At 53.1% G+C, this 20,526-nt stretch overlaps 1 protein-coding gene across 9 annotated transcripts in view; it reads left to right on the top strand.

The window, feature by feature from the left end:
• Ahdc1 (AT-hook DNA binding motif containing 1) overlaps positions 1-19,498 on the top strand; it is a 66,024-nt gene extending 46,526 nt beyond the window's left edge. For 6 of the 9 annotated variants that reach the window (XM_076934046.1, XM_076934047.1, XM_076934044.1 and 3 more), the window contains 4 exons: positions 3,104-3,320; positions 3,451-3,488; positions 3,791-8,692; positions 19,025-19,498. In XM_076934046.1, the coding sequence (XP_076790161.1) occupies positions 3,865-8,649 (4,785 nt within the window). In that variant the 5' untranslated portion in view covers positions 3,104-3,320; positions 3,451-3,488; positions 3,791-3,864 and the 3' untranslated portion in view covers positions 8,650-8,692; positions 19,025-19,498. Of the gene's footprint in view, positions 1-3,089; positions 3,321-3,450; positions 3,513-3,790; positions 8,693-19,024 lie in introns of all 9 variants that reach the window. The other 3 variants (XM_034502749.2, XM_076934048.1, XM_034502746.2) reach the window with 3 other exon arrangements.
• The last annotated feature ends 1,028 nt before the right edge of the window (positions 19,499-20,526 follow it).

Raw genomic sequence — 20,526 nt, 5'->3', positions numbered from 1 at the left:
GCATGAACAGAGGCAGGAGGATAGCTGCAAGTTTGAGGTCAGCATGGTCTACATAGTGATTTCCAGGCCAACCACAACTACAAGTAAAACCTTGACTCCCAGGAGGAAGGTGGGGGGTTGGAAACGTAGCCAAGTTGGTAGAGTATTTGCCTATTGTGCACAAAACTCTGGGTTTAGTTTCTAGCACCGCAAAGAGTGGGTGTGGTGCATGGAGTAGGTGGGTGGAGTTGGGGTGTGGGGGGGATTAGAACTAGCCAGTAATCAGTATTCCTCCATGGTTTCTGCTTCAGTTCTTGCCTTAAATTCCTGCCCTGACTTCTCTCAGAAATGTACTGTGACCAGAGAGTTGTACGATAAATAAACCCTTTCCACCCAAGGTTATCCCTGTTTGTCTAGCTGTCCTTAGGCCAGTGTGATGCACACAGAGAGTTCTAGGTTGCATTGAGAGATCTCTTAGGGTGCAGGCGTGTGTGCATATGTGTGTGTGGAGATGGGGGGGTTGGGGGAGCAGTGCTGAGCTAGAAGCAGTATAAGTCCACAGCTGGGGGGGGGGGGGGGGCGAGCTCGCGAGTGCACGAGTACGCACGACTTGAGTTAGCAGGTGCAGGGGAGGCGAAAAGATGTGGCCTAGGACAGTGGACAAAAATAAAGACCAACCTGGATGGGTGAATAGTAAAATCTCCTAACCTCTCCATTTCAGTTTTCTTGTCTGTAAAATGGAACTAGAGCACAGGGTACTCACTGGCAGGGGGGTGAGGGGCGTGGGGGTGTGGATTAAAACGCCAGCTTCCCAGATGTCCCTCAGATGTGTGAGTCAGGCCCTCCTGGACTAGGGCCTGGGTATCTGGAGTGTTACACAGCTTATCCGCTCCCCTGAGCTCAGGGTTGGGAAGCCAATGGCTTAGATAATTTCAGTGTTCCTCCCAGCCTTCAATTAGACCATGGCTCTGGAAGGAGCCTTTCCAGAAGTGGCTAAAGGATTGTTGCAGGAGCTGAGAGGAGAGAGACGGCTCGGCCTTAAAGGAGTTAAGAACTCTGCCTCTGAGCAGCTGTGTGGCTTCAGGCGAGGTTCTCAGGGGCTCTGGGTCTGTCTGCTCTATGGCACCAGGATAATAAACCATGTATGCCTCCCGGGTCACTGTGAGGACTCAGTGGGTCATGTATACAGACTGCAAAGTTCTGCACACTGTTCCTGTGGTTACAGTCCTTTCCAGATGCTGAGAGGTGCCTTGAGCAGGACAGACAGCCTTGCCCTCCCTGGTGGTGCTTACAACTGCCAGTGGCTTGCAGATTGCTGCCTACCACAGGGGCCCACAAGAATGTACTTTCCTACAGTGTGTTCTCTCCCTGAGTCAGCTTTGCTTTCTCCCTGTGGGCCAGCACTGGGCAACATGGCAACCTGTCCACAGAGCATAAGCTGTGACGATTCAGCTCTAGGTCAGGACCAAACAATAGGCAGTGATCAGTGGCTGCTCCCTAAGACCCTTCAGCAGTTGGGGCTCATGAAGCTCACTGAGGTCCTAGTTACTGTTCAGCTCTGAGTCTTCAGGCTCCTTTGGGAGTCAAACATGCCTAGATCTAAGTCTCAGCTCTCCCCTGGCCAGCTCAGAGTCACTCGGTAAATATTTATGTCTTATCCATAGCCCAGGCTCTGGGGTCAGAGGATACAGCAGTAAACAAGACAGATGTGATCCGTGTCCCCGAAGAGCCCACAGTCTCAGGGGAGACACACTAAATGGCCAGTCACACAAGTAATTGATTACAGTTGTGATAAATCCTATGAAGGTGAAATAGACAGGACTACGAGAGGACAGATGGGCTGGACTGAATATTAGAAGTGAGGTAAAAGCAGAACTTCAGAAACTGATGAAGGTTGAAGGGTGCAAGAGAATGTCCCTTCTTCATTCTTGGGTCTAGAAAAGAATAAGAAACTTCATGAGAGCCAGACATGGTGGCATGTGCCTGGAGCACCCCCCTGTCCACTACCCTGTCTTGAAAATGAGGCTGAGATGGCTCGGTGTGTAAAGGCGCTGATCACCAAACCTGGCAGCAACCTTCGTTTAGTCCATGGTGGAAGGACAGAACTGACATCTGCAAGTTGTTCTCTGACCTCCGCACATACAAAAGCATGTATGCATGCGCGTGTACACACACACACCTGTAATAAAATAATAGCTGAGGAGATGGTTAACAGTCAAGAATACTGGCTGCTCTTGCACAGGATCCAGGTTCAGTTCCAAGCACCTGCATGATGGCTCAACAACTACCGTAATTCCAAATCCAGGAGCTCCAATGCCCTCTTGTCCTCCGTGGGCACCAGGCGTACACATGGCATGTATTCATATGTGCAGGCAAACACTCAGACATATAAAATGAAACACAAAAGCTGGGTGGTGGTGACAGTGCATGCCTCTAGTCCCAGCATTCAGGCGGCAAAGGCTCTCTGTGAGTTCAAGGCCAGCCTGGTCTACAGAGCAAGTTCCAGGATAGCCAGGGCTACACATCGAAACCCTGTCTCAGAAAAACATAAGGTTTTTTGTTGTTGTTGTTTTGCTGTTGTTTGTTTGTTTTTTTTTTAATGTAATAAACAAAAACCCCTAAGGCAAGCAACAAGACGTCTTTTTGGACACTTGTGTGGAGCAGAGCTGTTGCAGATTCACAGAGCTTTATTCAGCAAGGGACGGGGCAGATAGGCTTGCCTTCATAGTGCTCGGAACCCTTACTGGGCAGTTTAAAAATGGGCAGGATTAATTGATCTGTGTATGGCAGGGAGGTTACATGAGATAATCCATTAAAGTGCTTGGTGGTGACAGTAAAGTGTCCCAAAAACTTTATAGTCACCTTTCTAGTAACTCCTGGACCCTGGACCAGCCACTTCCTTTGCTTGTCTTTGCCGCTTTTACTTCATCCACTGATTCTTAAGTCACGTAGGGCTTTACCTGTTCAATGTCTGACTACCCAGGCCTTGTGCAAAGTAGATATCCCATAAGTTATGAATGAATGGAATGAATGAATGAATGAATGAATGAATGAAATTAGCTTATGTCTGAGCATCCATTTCTTCATCTGCAAAATGGGGTTATTAATAGCCCCTACCTCACAGGATTGGTATGAAGAATCAAATGAAGCAATGCCTGGACAGCTTCCAGCCCAGTGCCTGGCGTGCAGTAGGTGCTCACTAAACCTGAGCTACAGTGGTCCTTTCCAGGCGCTGTCCACACCCCAAGGCCTGGGCTCAGGCCGAAGTTGCTCCATAACACCCCCAGCTGACAGCCAGCAACTGGCAGAGTCCCCAAGCACGGGGGCCCTCTGTTTACCAGGTCAGGCAGGAGGGAGCCCTGAAGGGATCTGGGGTGGCATCTGGGAAGGGGTGGGGCTGTGTATGGGATGGTTAAGTGTGGGCCCTGAATCATGGGGAACTCCGCTCTGATCGTGTCTTGTTGTCCACAGAGATATCCAGTGTGACAGCCCAGGCGGCAGAGCCGAGGGTGAGTGCAGCCTCAGGAGCAAGGGTGAGGAGGAGTCACTGTGGTGAATGGGTCTTTCTGAGCTCCTTAGTTTTCCATCTAGTGTTATGTGGAGCGGTCATCTTGCCCTGCTACCAGGCCTTACGCTCCAAGATATGGGGGTCTTGTCATATCTAATCCCATAGCCTATAGAAGTGGATCATTTGCCCCTGGGTGCTGGGACCCATGAGGAGTTGAGTATGTACACATGACAGAAGACCATAAAGGTCACGCTAGGATATGGATGCTCAGTGGAGAACCTCTTGCCTCTCCTCCCCTGGCAGGTTCTGGTCCCGGCTTCCCGCACCCTCATGTCAGCCCCGGCCCCGCCCGGTGGCCCGAGGAGGACAAGGTCAGGATGCGTGTGAAGCCCCAGGGCCTGGTGGTGACTTCCAGTGCCGTGTGCAGCTCTCCTGACTACCTCCGAGAGCCCAAGTACTACCCCGGTGGCCCTCCAACCCCCCGGCCCTTGCTTCCCACCCGGCCCCCTGCCAGCCCACCTGACAAGGCCTTTTCTACCCATACCTTCTCCGAGAACCCACGCCCACCCCCTCGTCGGGACCCCAGCTCCCGGCGTCCACCAGTCCTTGCCAAGGGAGACGACGTGCTACCCCCTCGGGCAGCCCGGCCTGTCTCCCAGGCCCATTGTCCCACCCCGGCCCCAGACAACACCCTCCGCCACTGGGACAACGGGCGTGTGAACCTGCGTCCGGTGGTGCAGCTGATTGACATCATGAAGGACCTGACAAGGCTGTCACAGGACCTGCAGCACAGTGGTGTGCATCTGGACTGTGGAGGGCTGCGGCTGAGCCGTCCACCCGCTCCCCCACCCGGCGACCTGCAGTACAGCTTCTTCTCTTCACCCAGCCTGGCCAACAGCATCCGTAGCCCTGAGGAGCGTGCTACCCCTCACGCCAAGTCAGAGCGGCCCAGCCACCCCCTCTATGAACCTGAGCCGGAGCCCAGGGATAGTCCCCAGCCTGGCCAGGGCCATGGTCCTGGAGCCACAGCCACAGCCACTGGTCTGCCCCCAGAGTCTGAGCCAGATGGGCCTGATTACTCTGAGCTAGCAGATGCTGACATCCTCAGTGAACTGGCCTCCCTTACTTGCCCTGAGGCCCAGCTTCTGGAGGCTCAAGCCCTTGAGCCTCCTTCACCACAGCCTGAACCGCAGCTCCTGGACTCCCAGCCACGCTTCCTAGACCCACAGGCACTAGAGCCTCTAGGAGAAGGTTTGGAGTTACCACCCCTGCAGCCTCTTGCTGATCCTCTGGGACTTCCGAGCCTGACTCTGCAGGCCCTAGATACCTTACCTGATTCCTTGGAATCCCAGCTTCTTGACCCTCAAGCCCTTGACCCCCTGCCCAAGTTGCTGGATGTCCCTGGTCGACGACTAGAGCCCCAGCAATCCTTGGGGCACTGCCAACTGGCTGAGCCCTTACGCTTGGACTTGTGCTCACCTCATGGTCCCCCTGGGCCTGAGGGCCACCCCAAGTACGCCTTGAGGCGCACTGATAGGCCAAAGATCCTGTGTCGAAGGCGGAAGGCAGGAAGGGGGCGGAAGGTGGACTCAGGACCTGAGGGTCGCCTGCTTCCTCTTCCCATGCCTACAGGGCTGGCGGCTGCCCTGGCTGAGCCCCCACCGCTGCCGCCACCACCACCTCCTCCTGCTCTGTCAGGCCCAGGCCCAGTTCCTGAGCTGGAGCCAGAGTCTTCTCAAACCCCAATGGTCCCCACCCGCAAAGGCAAGTGCAGGGGTGTGCGGCGCATGGTGGTGAAGATGGCCAAGATCCCTGTGTCACTGGGGCGGAGGAACAAGACCACGTACAAAGTGTCATCCTTGAGCAGCAGTCTGAGTGTGGAGGGCAAGGAGCTGGGCTTGAGGGTATCGTCGGAGCCCACCCCGTTGCTGAAGATGAAGAACAATGGCCGGAATGTGGTGGTGGTCTTCCCACCAGGTGAGATGCCTATTATCCTCAAGCGAAAGCGTGGCCGCCCTCCTAAGAACCTGCTGCTGGGTCCTGGCAAGCCCAAAGAGCCAACAGTGGTAGCTGCCGAGGCTGCTACTGTGACAGCGGCCACCATGGCCATGCCTGAGGTGAAGAAACGGAGGCGGCGGAAACAAAAGCTGGCGTCTCCACAACCATCCTATGCAGCAGACGCCAATGACAGTAAGGCTGAATATTCTGATGTCCTTGCCAAGCTGGCCTTTTTGAACCGCCAGAGCCAGTGTGCTGGGAGGTGCTCACCACCCCGCTGCTGGACACCCAGTGAGCCTGAGTCAGTGCACCAGGCCCCGGACACTCAGAGCATCTCCCAATTCCTGCATCGAGTGCAGGGCTTCCGGAGGCGTGGAGGCAAGACAGGAGGCTTTGGAGGTCGGGGTGGAGGCCATGCAGCCAAGGCAGCCCGCTGTTCCTTTAGTGACTTTTTTGAGGGCATTGGCAAGAAAAAGAAAGTGGTACCAGTGGCAGCTACTGGGGTTGTGGGTCCTGGTCTCACCGAGTTGGGGCATCCACGCAAAAGGGGTCGAGGAGAGGTAGATGCTGTAACTGGGAAACCCAAGCGCAAGAGGCGGTCCCGAAAGAATGGGACACTGTTCCCAGAACAGGTGCCCAGTGGCCCAGGCTTTGGGGAGGCAGGTGCTGAGTGGGCTGGGGACAAGGGTGGTGGCTGGGCCCCTCACCATGGGCACCCAGGAGGGCAAGCTGGCAGAAACTGTGGTTTCCAGGGAACCGAGGCCAGGGCTTTTGCCTCCACTGGGCTGGAGAGCGGGGCTTCAGGCCGTGGCAGCTACTATGCTGGTGCGCCCTCGGGCCAGACAGAGCTCAGCCAGGAACGCCAAAACCTCTTCACTGGCTATTTTCGGTCCCTGCTTGATTCAGATGACTCCTCTGACCTCTTGGACTTTGCCCTCTCGGCCTCTCGCCCAGAGTCCCGGAAGGCATCGGGTACCTACACAGGACCTCCCTCCAGTGCGCTGCCTGCTCAGCGGGGGCTTACCACCTTCCCAAACCGTGGAGCCAAGGCTAGCCCAGTGGCAGTAGGCAGCAGTGGAGCTGGGGCAGACCCCTCCTTCCAGCCTGTTCTGCCTTCCCGTCAGACCTTTCCACCAGGGCGGGCAACAAGCTATGGGATAACCCCAGCCACTTCAGACTGCCGGGCAGCTGAGACCTTCCCAAAGCTGGCTCCCCCTCCTTCAGCTGTGGCCCGCTCACCTACAACCCACCCGCCTGCCAACACCTACCCACCTCAGTATGGTGGCTATGGGGCTGGGCAAAGTGTGTTTGCTCCAGCAAAGCCCTTTTCAGGCCAGGACTGTGCTAATAGCAAGGACTGCAGCTTCGCCTATGGCAGCGGCAATAGCCTTCCTGCCTCGCCCAGCAGCGCCCACAGTGCAGGCTATGCCCCGCCCCCTACTGGGGGTCCCTGCCTACCGCCCAGCAAGGCCTCCTTCTTCAACAGCTCCGAGGGGGGCCCCTTCTCTGGGTCAGCTCCCACACCCTTGCGCTGTGACAGTCGAGCCAGTACTGTCTCACCCGGTGGCTACATGGTGCCCAAGGGCACCACGGCCTCTGCGGCCTCCTCCTCTTCCTCTTCTTTTCAGCCCTCACCTGAGAATTGTCGGCAGTTTGTGGGGGCTTCTCAGTGGCCTTTCCGGCAGGGGTATGGAGGCCTGGACTGGGCCTCGGAGGCCTTTAGTCAGCTCTACAATCCCAATTTTGACTGCCACGTGAGCGAGCCCAATGTGATCTTGGACATCTCGAACTACACGCCGCAGAAGGTGAAGCAGCAGACGGCCGTGTCTGAGACCTTCTCCGAGTCGTCCTCTGACAGCACCCAGTTCAATCAGCCGGTCGGTGGTGGTGGTGGCGGTGGTTTTAGGCGTGCCAACAGTGAGGCCTCGAGCAGTGAGGGCCAGTCAAGCCTGTCCAGCCTAGAAAAGCTCATGATGGACTGGAACGAAGCGTCGTCGGCTCCTGGCTACAACTGGAACCAGAGTGTCCTCTTTCAGAGTAGCTCAAAGCCTGGCCGAGGGCGGCGGAAGAAGGTGGACCTGTTTGAGGCCTCACATTTGGGCTTTTCAACATCCACCTCGGCCACTGCCTCTGGCTACCCATCCAAACGGAGCACCGGGCCCCGGCAGCCTCGGGGTGGCCGGGGTAGTGGAGCCTGCTCAGCCAAGAAAGAGAGAGGCGGTACAGCTGCCAAAGCCAAGTTCATCCCCAAGCCACAACCAGTTAATCCGCTGTTCCAGGACAGCCCAGACCTTGGCCTGGATTACTACAGTGGAGACAGCAGCATGTCGCCACTGCCCTCCCAGTCGAGAGCCTTTGGCGTGGGAGAACGAGATCCCTGTGACTTCATGGGACCCTACTCCATGAACCCATCGACGCCTTCCGATGGCACTTTTGGCCAAGGCTTTCACTGTGACTCTCCCAGCCTGGGTGCTCCCGAGCTCGATAGCAAGCATTTCCCACCACTAGCCCACCCACCCACAGTGTTTGATGCTGGCCTGCAGAAGGCCTACTCACCCACCTGTTCACCGACACTAGGCTTCAAGGAAGAGTTGCGGCCACCACCTTCAAAGCTGACTGCCTGTGAGCCCCTCAAGCATGGTCTTCAGGGGGCTAGCCTGAGCCATGCAGCCCAGGCCCACCTGAGCTGCCGGGACCTGCCACTGGGCCAGCCTCACTATGATTCCCCTAGCTGCAAGGGTACAGCCTATTGGTACCCACCAGGTTCAACTGCCCGTAGCCCACCCTATGAAGGCAAGGTGGGTTCAGGGCTGCTGGCTGACTTCCTGGGCAGGACGGAGGCTGTCTGCCTCAGTGCCCCTCACCTGGCTAGCCCACCAGCCACGCCCAAGGCCGACAAGGAGCCACTGGAGATGACCCGGCCCCCGGGTCCACCCCGTGGCCCTGCTGCAGCCACTGCTGGCTATGGCTGCCCACTCCTTAGTGACTTAACTCTGTCCCCTGTGCCGAGGGACTCGCTGCTGCCCCTGCAGGACACTGCCTACAGGTATCCAGGCTTCATGCCACAGGCACATCCTGGCCTGGGTGGGGGCCCTAAGAGTGGCTTCCTAGGGCCCATGGCGGAACCTCACCCTGAGGACACATTTACCGTCACCTCCCTGTAGTACCAACTGAAGTGCCGACTGGACCACGAGGTTTTGTTCCTGGGTGAGTCTGGGGATGTGGGTGCAGAGGGCCAAAGCCTGGGGGTTAGGGATGGTAGGATGCTTATTGCTTGGCTGGAGGAGAGCTGTAAACATTGGAGGGAGGGTGGGATTGTAATGCCCTTCACTTAAGACTTAAGGAAGAGTTTATGCATTCACCATCAAGAATAAAGGACTCAAGATTAAAAACTGAACAGTCTTGAAGAGATGAGGTACTGGTATAGGGAACCCATTCAGAAGTCCTGATCATTGGGAGTGGTAGAACCATAGGTTGGATAAGACCAAGCATTCCTTCTTGTTCTCTCTAGGCCCGGGTAAGAAAAGCCACAATATCACTTTTCTCTTAGGAGGGGAGGACATTTGGGTTGTGCGTGAATTAAGAAAGGAGTGGGCCAGTCACTGGCTCAGGGTTCTACAGGCTCCTTTGATGTGGCTAGTTTGCCTTGGTCACATGCTTTGCAAAACCTTTAGGAAATGGCCCATAGGATTCTTTCTTGGCCTCTTCAAAGGCTTTGTTTGTTTGTTTGTTTGTTTGTTTGTTTGTTTTTGAAAGGGTCTCACATGTCCCTGGCTAGCCTCACACTCACCTGCCTCTGTCCCCTGAATGCTGGAATTAAAGGTGTGTACCGCCCACCACTCCCCAGTCCCTCGGTGCTTTTGAAAAACATCTGCTTGTTAGTTGGACCCCTGTGGGGGCAAAGATCCAAATTCCAAACATTGTCATCTCTGCTCTGGGAAGCTACAGCCAATGGCGTCTGACCAGATAGAAAAACTGGTCCCTTTTCTCAAGCCAGGACTTCTCCAAGTCCAGTTACTATTCTGAAACGCTTGCAGGTGCTGTGCCTTCGTGCTTGAAAGTCTGTTTTGGTATTTTCAGGGAAACAAAAGGGCAGAAAATGAGCCAGTCTGTTGGTGGCTCACACCTTTAATCTCAGCACTCAGGTGGCAGAGGCGGGTGAGTCTCTGTGGAGTCCAGCCTGGTCTACAGAGCAAGTTCTAGGACAGCCAAGGCTACACAGAGAAACCCTGTGTTGAGAAGTCAGAAAATGTTCCCAGATAACTACGGTTGAAAGAAATATCTTTCTGAAGAACAGTCTGTTTCCGAACACAGCCATGGCTAGACCCACTCTTGGGCAAGAGACCTCTCACAGAATGGGCCCCATGTGGCCATTGGCAGTGGAGTCACTGAGAGCTTGACTAAAACCCTTACTACTCTTGCTGCCCCAAAGCCTCCTGGGTGTTTTGCTTCCTAGTGGACCAGCTTGTCATTCCTGCTCTGGAGAGGCTATTCAAGGTCAGGCTGACTCAGGGTCCTGAAGTAAAGTCAGTGGAAACTTATGACCCCCCCCTTTGCCAGACCCCAGATGCCCTGGTGCCTGAGGGTGGCAAAGAGCCATTCATGAGAGCCAAGAGGCCCTGGGGAATACCAGTTCCCTGTGTGGCCACTAGCTTGCTACATGTCTTTAAGCTTTTGCCCTTCTCCAGCCTCTGTTTCCCCATCTGTTTGAGAAAATTGACTTTAATAATCTCTGAGTCTCTCGCAGGTCTGCATGGCAGAGACAATGGCTCAAGCTTTTTTTCTTTGTCTTTTTTTTTTTTTTTTTCTTTTGGCAGTGTTTTTTCCTTCCTAATGAAGCCAAGCCAAGATTAAAATGGCCTTGCATTCCCCATGCATCTCCCTGCAAGCAGCAGGGCTGCAGATCTGAAGCAGGCAGAGGGAGAAGCTGCTTGGGGTTTAAAATGTCAAACCCTTGATCCTTCTCACCGGAGGGGAGATGTCTCATGGATAATCCAGAAATGAAATAATCCAAACCCGGTCCTCCCAGACTCGAGGATGGAAAATGAATGGGTGTGGGGGCTGGGTGTTTGGGCAGGTCACAGCTCAGCTCAGCACAGTGCATGATGGAACCTCCCAGCTAGGCCTGAATGCAGGAGGAGTTGGGATACCATCCAGCTCACATTCTAGCCTGTTCCCCACCCAGCACTGGGAGATAGCAACGCTGTCCTCACAGAGACACGTGCAGTCCCAGAGACGTCTATGCAGCCCTCCCCCACACACACACCGTGCATGTGTCAGGCATTGGAAGCACCAGAGATGAGGCACTTGATCCTCAGAGGGAAAGACAGGAAACACAGAACGGCACAGAGCACTTGTTGAGTAGAGGTGTGGAGAAAGATGATGCAGGGCCAGCTAGGAGGTTGTGAGAGTTTGCAGCCGGGGGCCCGGGGGCCCGGGGGCCGGGACCTTCCAGCTGCTGTCAGATGCAGGAGCTACATGGTAGGTGGGGAGGGCCTACTGGGCAAAGGAACAGCAAGCAGTGTCTTGAAGCGGGGAGGGATTTGGCTCCAAAGAATTGATGGATGAGAAGGCAGGAAAGCTAAGCAAGGGCCAGCTTGGCAGAGGCAGGGCCTGAAAGACACTGCAAGGAATTTGAATCATTCCAAGATGTACAGGGAGCCATTGTAGACAGTCACAGTGGGACAGGACAAGCATTGAAAGAAAGGAGACCAGACCAGCCAGCTGTGATGGTGGCTTGAACTAAAGTGGTCTGGGGTAGTTTCTCTTCCTTAGTTGGGATACCATACAAGTGCCTCAGAGTAGGGCAACCCTCTGGTGCCAAGGACTAGTTAAAACCATGTGAGAAAGAAAGGTTGAAGGATGCAGAGAGGAGAGTGGCGAGGAGGGAGAATTAGTAGAGGGAGCCATGCTGTCAGCAGAAGGCTTAAGCAGAGAAGCCGCGGACTTGCTCACTCACCAGCAGGTAGTGCGCAGCTTTAATAGGCACTGGGGAAGCAGCACTCGGTTTATCTGCTCAGCTTTTGCCCCTTGGAGCTCATTCTGTGGCAAGTTCTGGGGAGACAAAGTAGACACTGCTCCTGTCAGCAGTTCAGCACCAACCCAGGAAGTTAAAACAAGCACATGGGGAACCTAGAGACACCTGGTAGGAGATGGCAGATCCCCAAAGGTCGAGGGAAGCAAGGATTGCACCCCGGCCACTAGGCGTTATCCTGAGAAGTTCTTATGTACGTGTGTGTTGTCCCCATGTGTGACACCGCCCCAGGACTCTTTACAACATCCTGAGCAGAGAGTACATTCTAGACTTTCATTGGAGAGCTAGGTAAACAGGAACAGCTGAGCTCTGCCCAGGAATCTCTAGTTTGTAAAACGGGAGCCATCCCTGCCCTTCGCAGCTTTGCATAGGGCTGTTCTTCACCCACATGAAGAACACCACATGCAAAAGCACCCAGCTCCCTGTCTGCAAAATGGTGGCTCACATAAGGCGAACCCTGTGGTTCTTTGGGGTTAGGAGTTGTTTTTGTTAGACAAGATCTTGCTGGGTTTTAGCCTTGGCTAACCTGGAACTTGCTTCCTCCTGCCTCAGCCTGCTGAGTGCTGATGTTCCAGGCATGGACCACTGTGTCCAGAAGGTCTAACATTTTAAATGGATTTTGTGGGTTTGTGGTAAGAAGCTGAGCTTGAAGAAGAGCCGAGATTGCAGAGCCAGGGAAGGACACTGCAGGCAGCGGGAACTAAGGGCAAAGGCAAGTTCCCTCCCCGTGGGAGTTGGAAGGTGAAAGGTCAGACAGGTGGGAGTGTGTGTCCTGCCTCTGCTGAGTACTATAGCTGATAGGACAGTTAGAGATAGGTGAAAGGAGGGGGTCTTCGGCCAATACAGGCATCTTCTTGGGCACCCTAAATGAAAAGCAGACCCAGGCAGACTAGCTCCATACTGGATCCTTGAACGAAAACTCAGCCACAGCAGACCCCAGGAGTAGCGACGAGAACGGGGGAAGGGACCAGATCCATTCAGGAATCTCTTCTATTTCTCCCTGTTAGCTCTTGGCTGTAGAAGGGAGGCCAAGAGAAATGTCACAGGTCCTCCCAGGTTACAGCAGCTGGGGCTGGACCGGAACGGGAGGCAGTTCCCAAGGCCACCGCCATCCAGCCGGGTCAGCGGGCAAGCCCAGGCCTGGCTGCTCTGGGCTTTGTCTCTAGTTTTGAATCCTTAAAGAGGTCACTTGATCTTGCCTCTGGCTCTGAGCAAGAGGCCTCACGTCAGGCCTCAGCCGGTCTTGCCCTGCTTCCTCCAGGCACCAGGTTTTCTCCTTTTTCTGAGGTCACCCTCCCTCCCGTTCTACTGCTTGCCTTCCCGGTAGCCATATTTAGGCTAGGCCTTCTTGTTTAAGGCCCCCACTTCTTGGAAATACCATCTCTCTGTGAACATGCCTTCTGCTGCTCCTCCTCTCGCTGCACCCCACATTCCTGGTAAAAAGCAGACCTCTAAAACTGGCAGGCAGAGGCTAGGAGTTCGTGTCTGTGGTTACACACAGGCCCCTATGCGCAACTCGGTTCCAGCCCTTACTAACTAGGTGATCTGGTGACTCACGTGACCTGGTGATTCACAGCATCTCTATCTCTTGTAAGAATTAAGGGGATTGACATGGAAAGCCCTTAGCCCTGTCATGGCCCACAGGAAAGCACCTAGTCAGTGTCTGGTAGATGGGTGGATGAATACCTTCCCACGGTCTGAATTCTGGGTCCCTAATTCAAGCAGTGTGAGTCACACATCTCCAACCCTTGTCCCTGACCTTTGCTTGACCAAAGATAGCCCTCCTGCATCTGCTGCCTGCTTCCCTGCTACAAGAGCTCTGTGTTCTGGTGTGGGCCTCGGGCATATGGAAACCTTGAAATTCTTCTTGAGGTTGGAGATATAGCTGATTGTTAGAGTATTTGTCTATTGTACACACAAAAGGCCCTGGATTCCATTCCCAGACCTGGGGAAATGGTGGACAGGGTAATCACAGTGTCCTTAGTTAGCCACTGGACCAAGTCCTCCTGGGAAGAGGTAGGGTGTAGAGATGCGGTCAGCCCTACTCCTAGGCACCTTCAAGAGTTACTGGATCAGCTAGATCCCTGTCCACACAGTTCTCACAGTCTTCTCCCCAACCCCAAGGAGTCTGAAAACCTTCCTTGTAACTTTATAGTACATTATGGTTTTCCCTGGATAACTCTGTCTGGTTCCTCACTGTCGTCATTGGTGCCACAATGCCTGCGCTGGACAAGTAGATGAAGTCTGTCCAGTCCACGTGAACTCCCAGCCTGCTCTGCACTAGCCGGTATCCTATGCCCAAGCCACCACTGAGCACAAGCCTAACTGCTTGTTTCAAACCCTCCATGAGTGCCCCAGCTAGGGGAGGTACTGGATTCTCCAGCAAGAGGGAGGATCCTCCATACCAGCCCATGAGGAGGGAGAGCGGACAGCAGGGACTTCCTTGAGGCTGGAAATGGATCCTAACAAATGAGCGCTTTCGGCAGCTAGAGCCCTACTCAGCCACCTGGGTCTCTGGCCCACCCCCACCCTAGTCCGTTCTGCCCGTTGTGGCCGCCAGAGTGCTTGCTGCTCAGCAGTTTCAGGTGCATAGTGTCTGCAGCCCCTAAAATATTTATTGGATGAATTGATTAAAGCACATCTGTTCTTGCAACTCCACGATTCACACCTTTTGATTGCATCCTTCCTCTCCAGCCTTCTTGTCTACAGAACACAGGCCTGAATGCCTGCCATGCCGCAGAGGGTATCAGGGCTTCTGTCCCAGCCCCACCTCACACACATACACTCCCTTCCTGACCAGGCAGACTCAGGAGGGAGCTTGTGAGAAATCTTTACAGAATGTGCCCTTGTTTTCTTGCCCTAGCCCTATCTTACCCACTGTGGTCTCCTACCTGTCTCTGCCCTTTCCAGGAATGTCCCCGACATACCATCAGTTCCTTTAGACTGCTCACTCATGTCTCATTATTTGGGGGATATGCCAGGTGTGTGCGCGCACACATGTGTGCACGTATGCCTCCGTGAAGACCAAGAAATAGACTGGAAGCTCCCAGAGAAGAAAGGGTGTTTCCTGAACATGGTGATTGGTACCTGCCTTTAATCCCAGCACACTGGAGGCAGAAACATGTGCACTGAGTTCCAGACCAGCCAAAGCTACATAGAGAGACAGACCCTGTCTCCAAAAAAGAAAGAGGGGGCAAGGCTCAGTGCTTAAATCTTTGGGAAGTAATCCTAAAAGCAGTACATAGAAGAGAGTGTCAATGAACCCGTTAACTCTCAGGACCAAGTGGCTTTCAGAGGGGAGGTGTCCTCCCTGGAGGTATAGAAACACAAAGTGCAAAACCAGTAGACAGTGTGGAGAGACACACATCTGTATGTATAAGAGTGTACAGTGTGAGTGTGGGGATGAGGACTTATCTCAGGACAAGATGGACTAGAAAGTGGGCAGTGTGCTCACAGCAGTTGGTGGGTGCCTACAAGCAAAAAGCCTGTCTAGTCCCACCTGTGTCCAGCAGCAACGAGAGGCTCTCAGAGTCAAAGCTCAAGGCACAGATCTTTAAAAGTGGAGGAGCACCCCCCCCATACCCCTGAGCTTTTTGGTCTCAGTTGGAAGCCTCCTGTGACCCTTCACTGAACCCCTCATGGTATTTCTGCCTGTCAGGTGTCGTTGAAGCCCCACAGAACTATCTTGCACATTGATGTCCCTCATAGGCCTGTGGTGACATGAAGTACTTAGTCTTCAGGCGACTGATTTGCCCTTTGACCCTTGTGTCTGGAACACCTAAAGGTCCCTCTTTCTCTCATCATTTGTTCAAGCCTTTTGCTTTTCAGAAAGGAAAAGGAAGAGCCTCCCTCTCTGTCTTCTATCCCTGCCACTGATAACTGCTTCTGGAGGCATAGACCAGGGAGTGGAGGTCAAGCCTTAGCTCATGCCCTAGCAGGAAGTGGGTGTGGTGCATGGTTGCTTACAAGGATTCATAAAGAGAATGGCTCTCCGGGCAGCCTGATTTCTTTATAATTCCTAGCACTTCTCTGCCCAGGCAAAGACCACTGAAGTAGCTAAAACTGCTGGAGCAGGAGGGTGCAGTGCCCGTGGTTGGTGTCCTGGGGCCAGGTGCATACAGGAACTGCTCTAGCAGAGCAGAGTGGGGAATGACAAGTGCTCCGGTAACTATGGTAACAAGGCGTTCTGAGGAGGCATCCTAGAGGCATGTGAGAGCTGAGCTGGACACTCTGACATGCTGACCAGCCTTAGATCAGTCACGGTGCTGCCATCCGTGCACATGCATGTGCCATCCCAGCATGCTTAGCTCGGTACTCAGCAAGTTTAGAGCTACAGTCCTCCTTCCCATACTGGGTTCAGTGTTCCTCCTCTTCCTGAGCCTCACAGGGCTTGCCTCGGCACAACCATCTACCTGCAGATTCCCCAGGTTAGAACCTGTCTGCTTTGCTGTTCCTCCACTCCAGCAGGCTCTTGTTTTTTTTTGTTTTTTTGTTTTGTTTTTTGTTTTGAGACAGGGTTTCTCTATGTAGCCCTGGCTGTCCTAGCACTCACTCTGTAGACCAGGCTGGCCTCGAACTCAGAAATCCGCCTGCCTCTGCCTCCCAAGTGCTGGGATTAAAGGCAGGCACCACCACTGCCCGGCTCCAGCAGGCTCTTTAGGGTGGATCCAGAGCTGTTATGGTCTGCCTTGTTTCTGATCCCTCAGCTGGACTGCCTGGCACCTTAGTATTTGGTTCAGTTGTCAGGACTTGAGTCTAGCTAGGTCTGTGTTCTGCCCAGCATAACATTCTCCCTGCATGAAGAACACCCCCGCCTCAGCCTTTGATTCTTCTCCACCCACCACCCTCCCCCAGATTCTGCTTGTGCCTCTGGCTGGCCAAGTCCTAAAAGCTGGAAGGCGGTGGGAGGAAAGGGTAAGGTGCTCTGGGCAGCTTAGCAGAGGGTGAGAAAGCCTCCTGCTGCCTGGCCGCAGGCACCATGGGAAGGTTCTGGCAGGAACCGCCTGCTGAGCTGAGATCACCATGGAGACCTGGCTTACAGAGGGTCACTGGCAGTGGCTAAGGGCTGGTGGGGGTGGGAGCAAAGGGGATTTATGCAGAATTTGTGCTCAGGGCCCTTGGGGGAGCAGGCAAAACTGGGGTTCATCACTCTCAGTGTGCCAAGTAGTTTGTAGCAGCCCACCCTCTCCCCATTAGTTACCCAGAAGATTCTTCATCTTGGCAACTGTCCTTCAACTGCAGAGAAGTCAGCTTCTGGATTGAGGGCCCCAGTGCTTGCTGAACCTGGCTCCCCACATGTCACGGTCCTTTCCCTTCATCTCTTCAATTGGTCGAGCTTGTCACCCTAACTGTAGAGAGCTGACATTCATCCCTGCAGCACCTCTGCTCCCAAGAGCTGCTCTTCTGCTTAGTGCCCCAATTGTGATGCATCTGTCACCTTACAGACACACTAGCTTGTCCTCCCCCACTACCCCGTACTAAGGTACAGATCTGATGTCCCAGCCCTCAACCCTCCCTTTTGCTTCCTTCTGCCTGGCCTCATCGCCAAAGTGGGGTGCTTCTTCCCTGCATGAGCCCACCTGGTGCCCCTGGCTCTCAGGGGTGTCCTGGCTAGTCCAACCAGAGGACAAAAGTCATCCCTGAGGCTGATTGCCCAGCAGACAGCAGCTGAGGCTGAGCAGAATGCCAATGTGGCCCTGTTGGAGAGGCAAGCCAAGAAAGTACAGGGAGAGAGGCTTTCTGTAGCTGCTGCTGGTTCCTGCGGCTGTGGGGGAGGACAGGTGGCTCACAGAGGAGACTTAGGAGGCAGTTTAGCACCCCAGCCCTGCTCCTGTGCTGGAGGAAATGGTCTCTCACTTGGGGGTGGGAAGCCAGAGTCCCAGACCTAAGAGGCAGGCAGTCTAATGGTCCAGGGTTCTGGGAATGACCAAGCTGATCCTGTCCTGGCTATCTCATCCCTTACAGCAACACAGCTATAGATCTGGGTGAGGGGGTTGGGCCAGGTTGGTGGTCTGCTTACACACGTGATCAGAACTGTCTATGGAAAAGAGTTACCTCAGTGGCTGTGGGGACTGGGGAGTTTGCAAGCTTCAGGAAGGCAGTGTCTCCACCAACACAGATGGTATTGTGTTGGATGAGTTCTTTCTTCCTTCATTCATCTCAATCTCTCCTGGGAGCAGAGTGGATGAGGGGGCCTAGGAAGAGAGGGGCATTTCAAATAAAAATGCAGGCTGTCACACGCGCGTGGTGTTCTGCCTAGTAAGCCTCCATCCTTGGCACTTTTTCCAACCATGGCAGTTAGAAGCATTCCCAAACAAAGTCATTACAACATTTGGAAACTGAGGTTTGGAAGGCCCGTCTGACCCCAGGAAAATAATAAAAGTGATAGTTAATTTTAATGTATTACATATCTATGTTGAATCTTCCTTTGTCTTAAACCTCTGGATCCAGCAACAAAACCTAGGAGGGCGAGTAGCCCTCCCCTGCTGTTTGGTTAGGTTTGGTTTGGGTACTAGCATGGCACTCAGGCTACAGCACACTGGCATATCTCATACTGTGAATGAAACCCAGGGCTTCATGCATGTTAGTTAAGCATTCTACTAAATGAAATCTGTCCCCGGCCTGTTCGGTGGTTTGAGGCAGTCTGACTGAAGCCCAGGCTAGCCTCAAACTCTTAAGATCTTCCTGCCTTAATGTTGGGATTACAGGTGTGGGCCACCATGTCTGCCTTTCTTTCTAGTATCCCCCTTTGTGCTAATGAGTAAATTAAGCTAGGCGCAGTGGCAGGTCCCTTTAAATCTTAGTACCTAGGAGGCAAAGAAAGGCAAATGGAATCTCAGTAAGTTGAAGGCCAGCCAGAGCTCTATGGTGAGGCCCTGTCTAACAGAAGCAGCAAAAGGCTTTTGATGGGTAAGCAGCTCCTACCTAAAGTCACAGAACTTTTAAGTAGTGGCGATGGCATGTGAAGTTATCTTCCTCTAATTCGAGTCTAGACTCTTAGTCAATCCTATGGGACCCTGACAGCCTCATCCAGCCTGTCATTTTTTTTGTGTGTGTATGTGGGGTTTATTTTGTTTTTGTTTTTCTGGGACAGGGTTTCTCTGTGTAGCTCTGGAACTAGCTCTGTAGACTAGGCTGGCCAGTTTCTCTAGTCACTCTTTCATTTCTTGGGCATTTACAAATGGAGAGACTGTACCTGTGATTGCAATTCTCTGGAGGTTGTCAGGAGAATCAATAGCTCAGAGCTAAAGTTGGTCCACAAGTTTGAGGCTAACCTGGACTACATGAGACTAAACAAAAAGCACCACCAAATTAGGAAAGTGAGCTTGGAGAACACAAGGCAGGCCCAGAGTCACATGGGGCCCTGTCTTGAGAAGGAACAGTGTTAGTATCTCCCAAGTTTTGGTAGGAACTGAGCCAAGCCTTTTCAGCTTCAGCCCCCTGGTCTGGGAATTCAGTATCTGTCTGTTGCTGACTTCCGCCTCTTCTCTTGTGCTTCTTTGCAGCTTTCAGAAGATCAATGCCAAGACCCCTCCCAGCGTCCACATCATCCTCTGGCAGGAGCACCTGCCCCTCTGCCTCCCACCTGCCCCTTGCACCCCCTGCAGCCCCATATTCCACCCCACAACCCCTCCCTGCCCATCTCCTCCACGCAGAAGCCGAAGGTGAGCCCTTTCTGCACAAAACCAGCAATTGTAAATACTTTTTAAAATGTACAAAACTTAAAAACAAAACACAGTTTTAGAAAAAGACAAAAAAAAGAGAGGGAGCGAGCGAGCGAGAGAGAGAGAGAGAGAGAGAGAGAGAGAGAGAGAGTGCGTGTGCAAGAGGTTGTGAGCGGGGCTTCGAGGTGTCCAGAGCCCCTGCAAGTGTGCACTGAGAAATTTATCTACAGGTCGTTTGACAAAAATGAACAATATCCTATTTATTGTATATACTGTTTTATTATAAATTGTGGATTGTATATTGCATTCTGTAAACCTGCTGTGGTCCCGTGGTGTGCAAATTCGCATGGTGGGGGGGAGGGAGAACCTCTTTTGGGAGCTTTTTTCTTTCTTTCTTTCTTTTTTTCTTTTTCACTCTTGGGTTTTCTCTTCTGTTGTTGTTGTTGTTTTTTGTTGGCAGGACACACCCAAAGATCCAAGTTTGTATTAAAAAGAAATGAAAAAAAGCAAAAAAAAAAAAAAAAAAAAAAAAAAAACTTGTGTCTTGTAAAACAGGGTACATGAGGGTGGATGGACTGGACTGGGGACAACAGTCACTGGTCCTTCTAAGGAGTTAAAAAACCTCACAATGTTCCTGGGTTCCCTACCTCTGAGTCCTCCCATCTGCCTGGTATCTGGGTGTCATCTCCTTCCCCCCAGACTCTGTTCCCCTGCCTCTAAGCATTTCATCCCACTGCCTAGAGCTTTAAAGATTTGTTTTATTTGTGTGTACGAGTATTTTGCCTACATTTATGTTTGTGCATGGCACGTGAGCTTGGTGCCCTTGAAGGTCAGAAGAGGGCATAGGATCCCCAGTTACAGATAGTTATGAGCTGTCATTTGGATGCCTAGACTCTGCAAGCACAGTTCTTAACAGCAGAACCATTGCTTGACACTTCCCCATTTCTGTCCTACATCCTGTGGCTAACATAACTAACAACTAACAACTAACCATAACTAACATAACTAACAACTAACCATAAGCCTCTTGAACAGGAAAGGCTGGTTACTGCTCATCCCCTGAGCATGGCAGGCCTAGTTCTCCATTTCCTTCCCTCCACAGAGTTTCTTGTAGGGTTTTCAGAAGCATGTTTTCCCATGACCCACTTTATGGTGAAGCTCTGCTGAGTGTGACTTCCCTGCTCCTCTTCCTCAATGACACTCAGAGTGATATCTGGTCATGTTCCATGTGGCTTAGCCTCCCTGCTCCTAGCAACAAGGCCAGTGCCTTGGGGTCATCAGGGGAACCCACTGAGAGGCAAACATGCCCCCACCTTCTGGCTACTCCTCCCTGGAAGAGGCAG

The sequence above is a fragment of the Arvicanthis niloticus genome, chromosome 5 (genome assembly GCF_011762505.2).
Source record: "Arvicanthis niloticus isolate mArvNil1 chromosome 5, mArvNil1.pat.X, whole genome shotgun sequence".
NCBI lineage: Eukaryota > Metazoa > Chordata > Mammalia > Rodentia > Muridae > Arvicanthis > Arvicanthis niloticus.
This window is presented reverse-complemented; position numbering and strand designations above follow the sequence as displayed.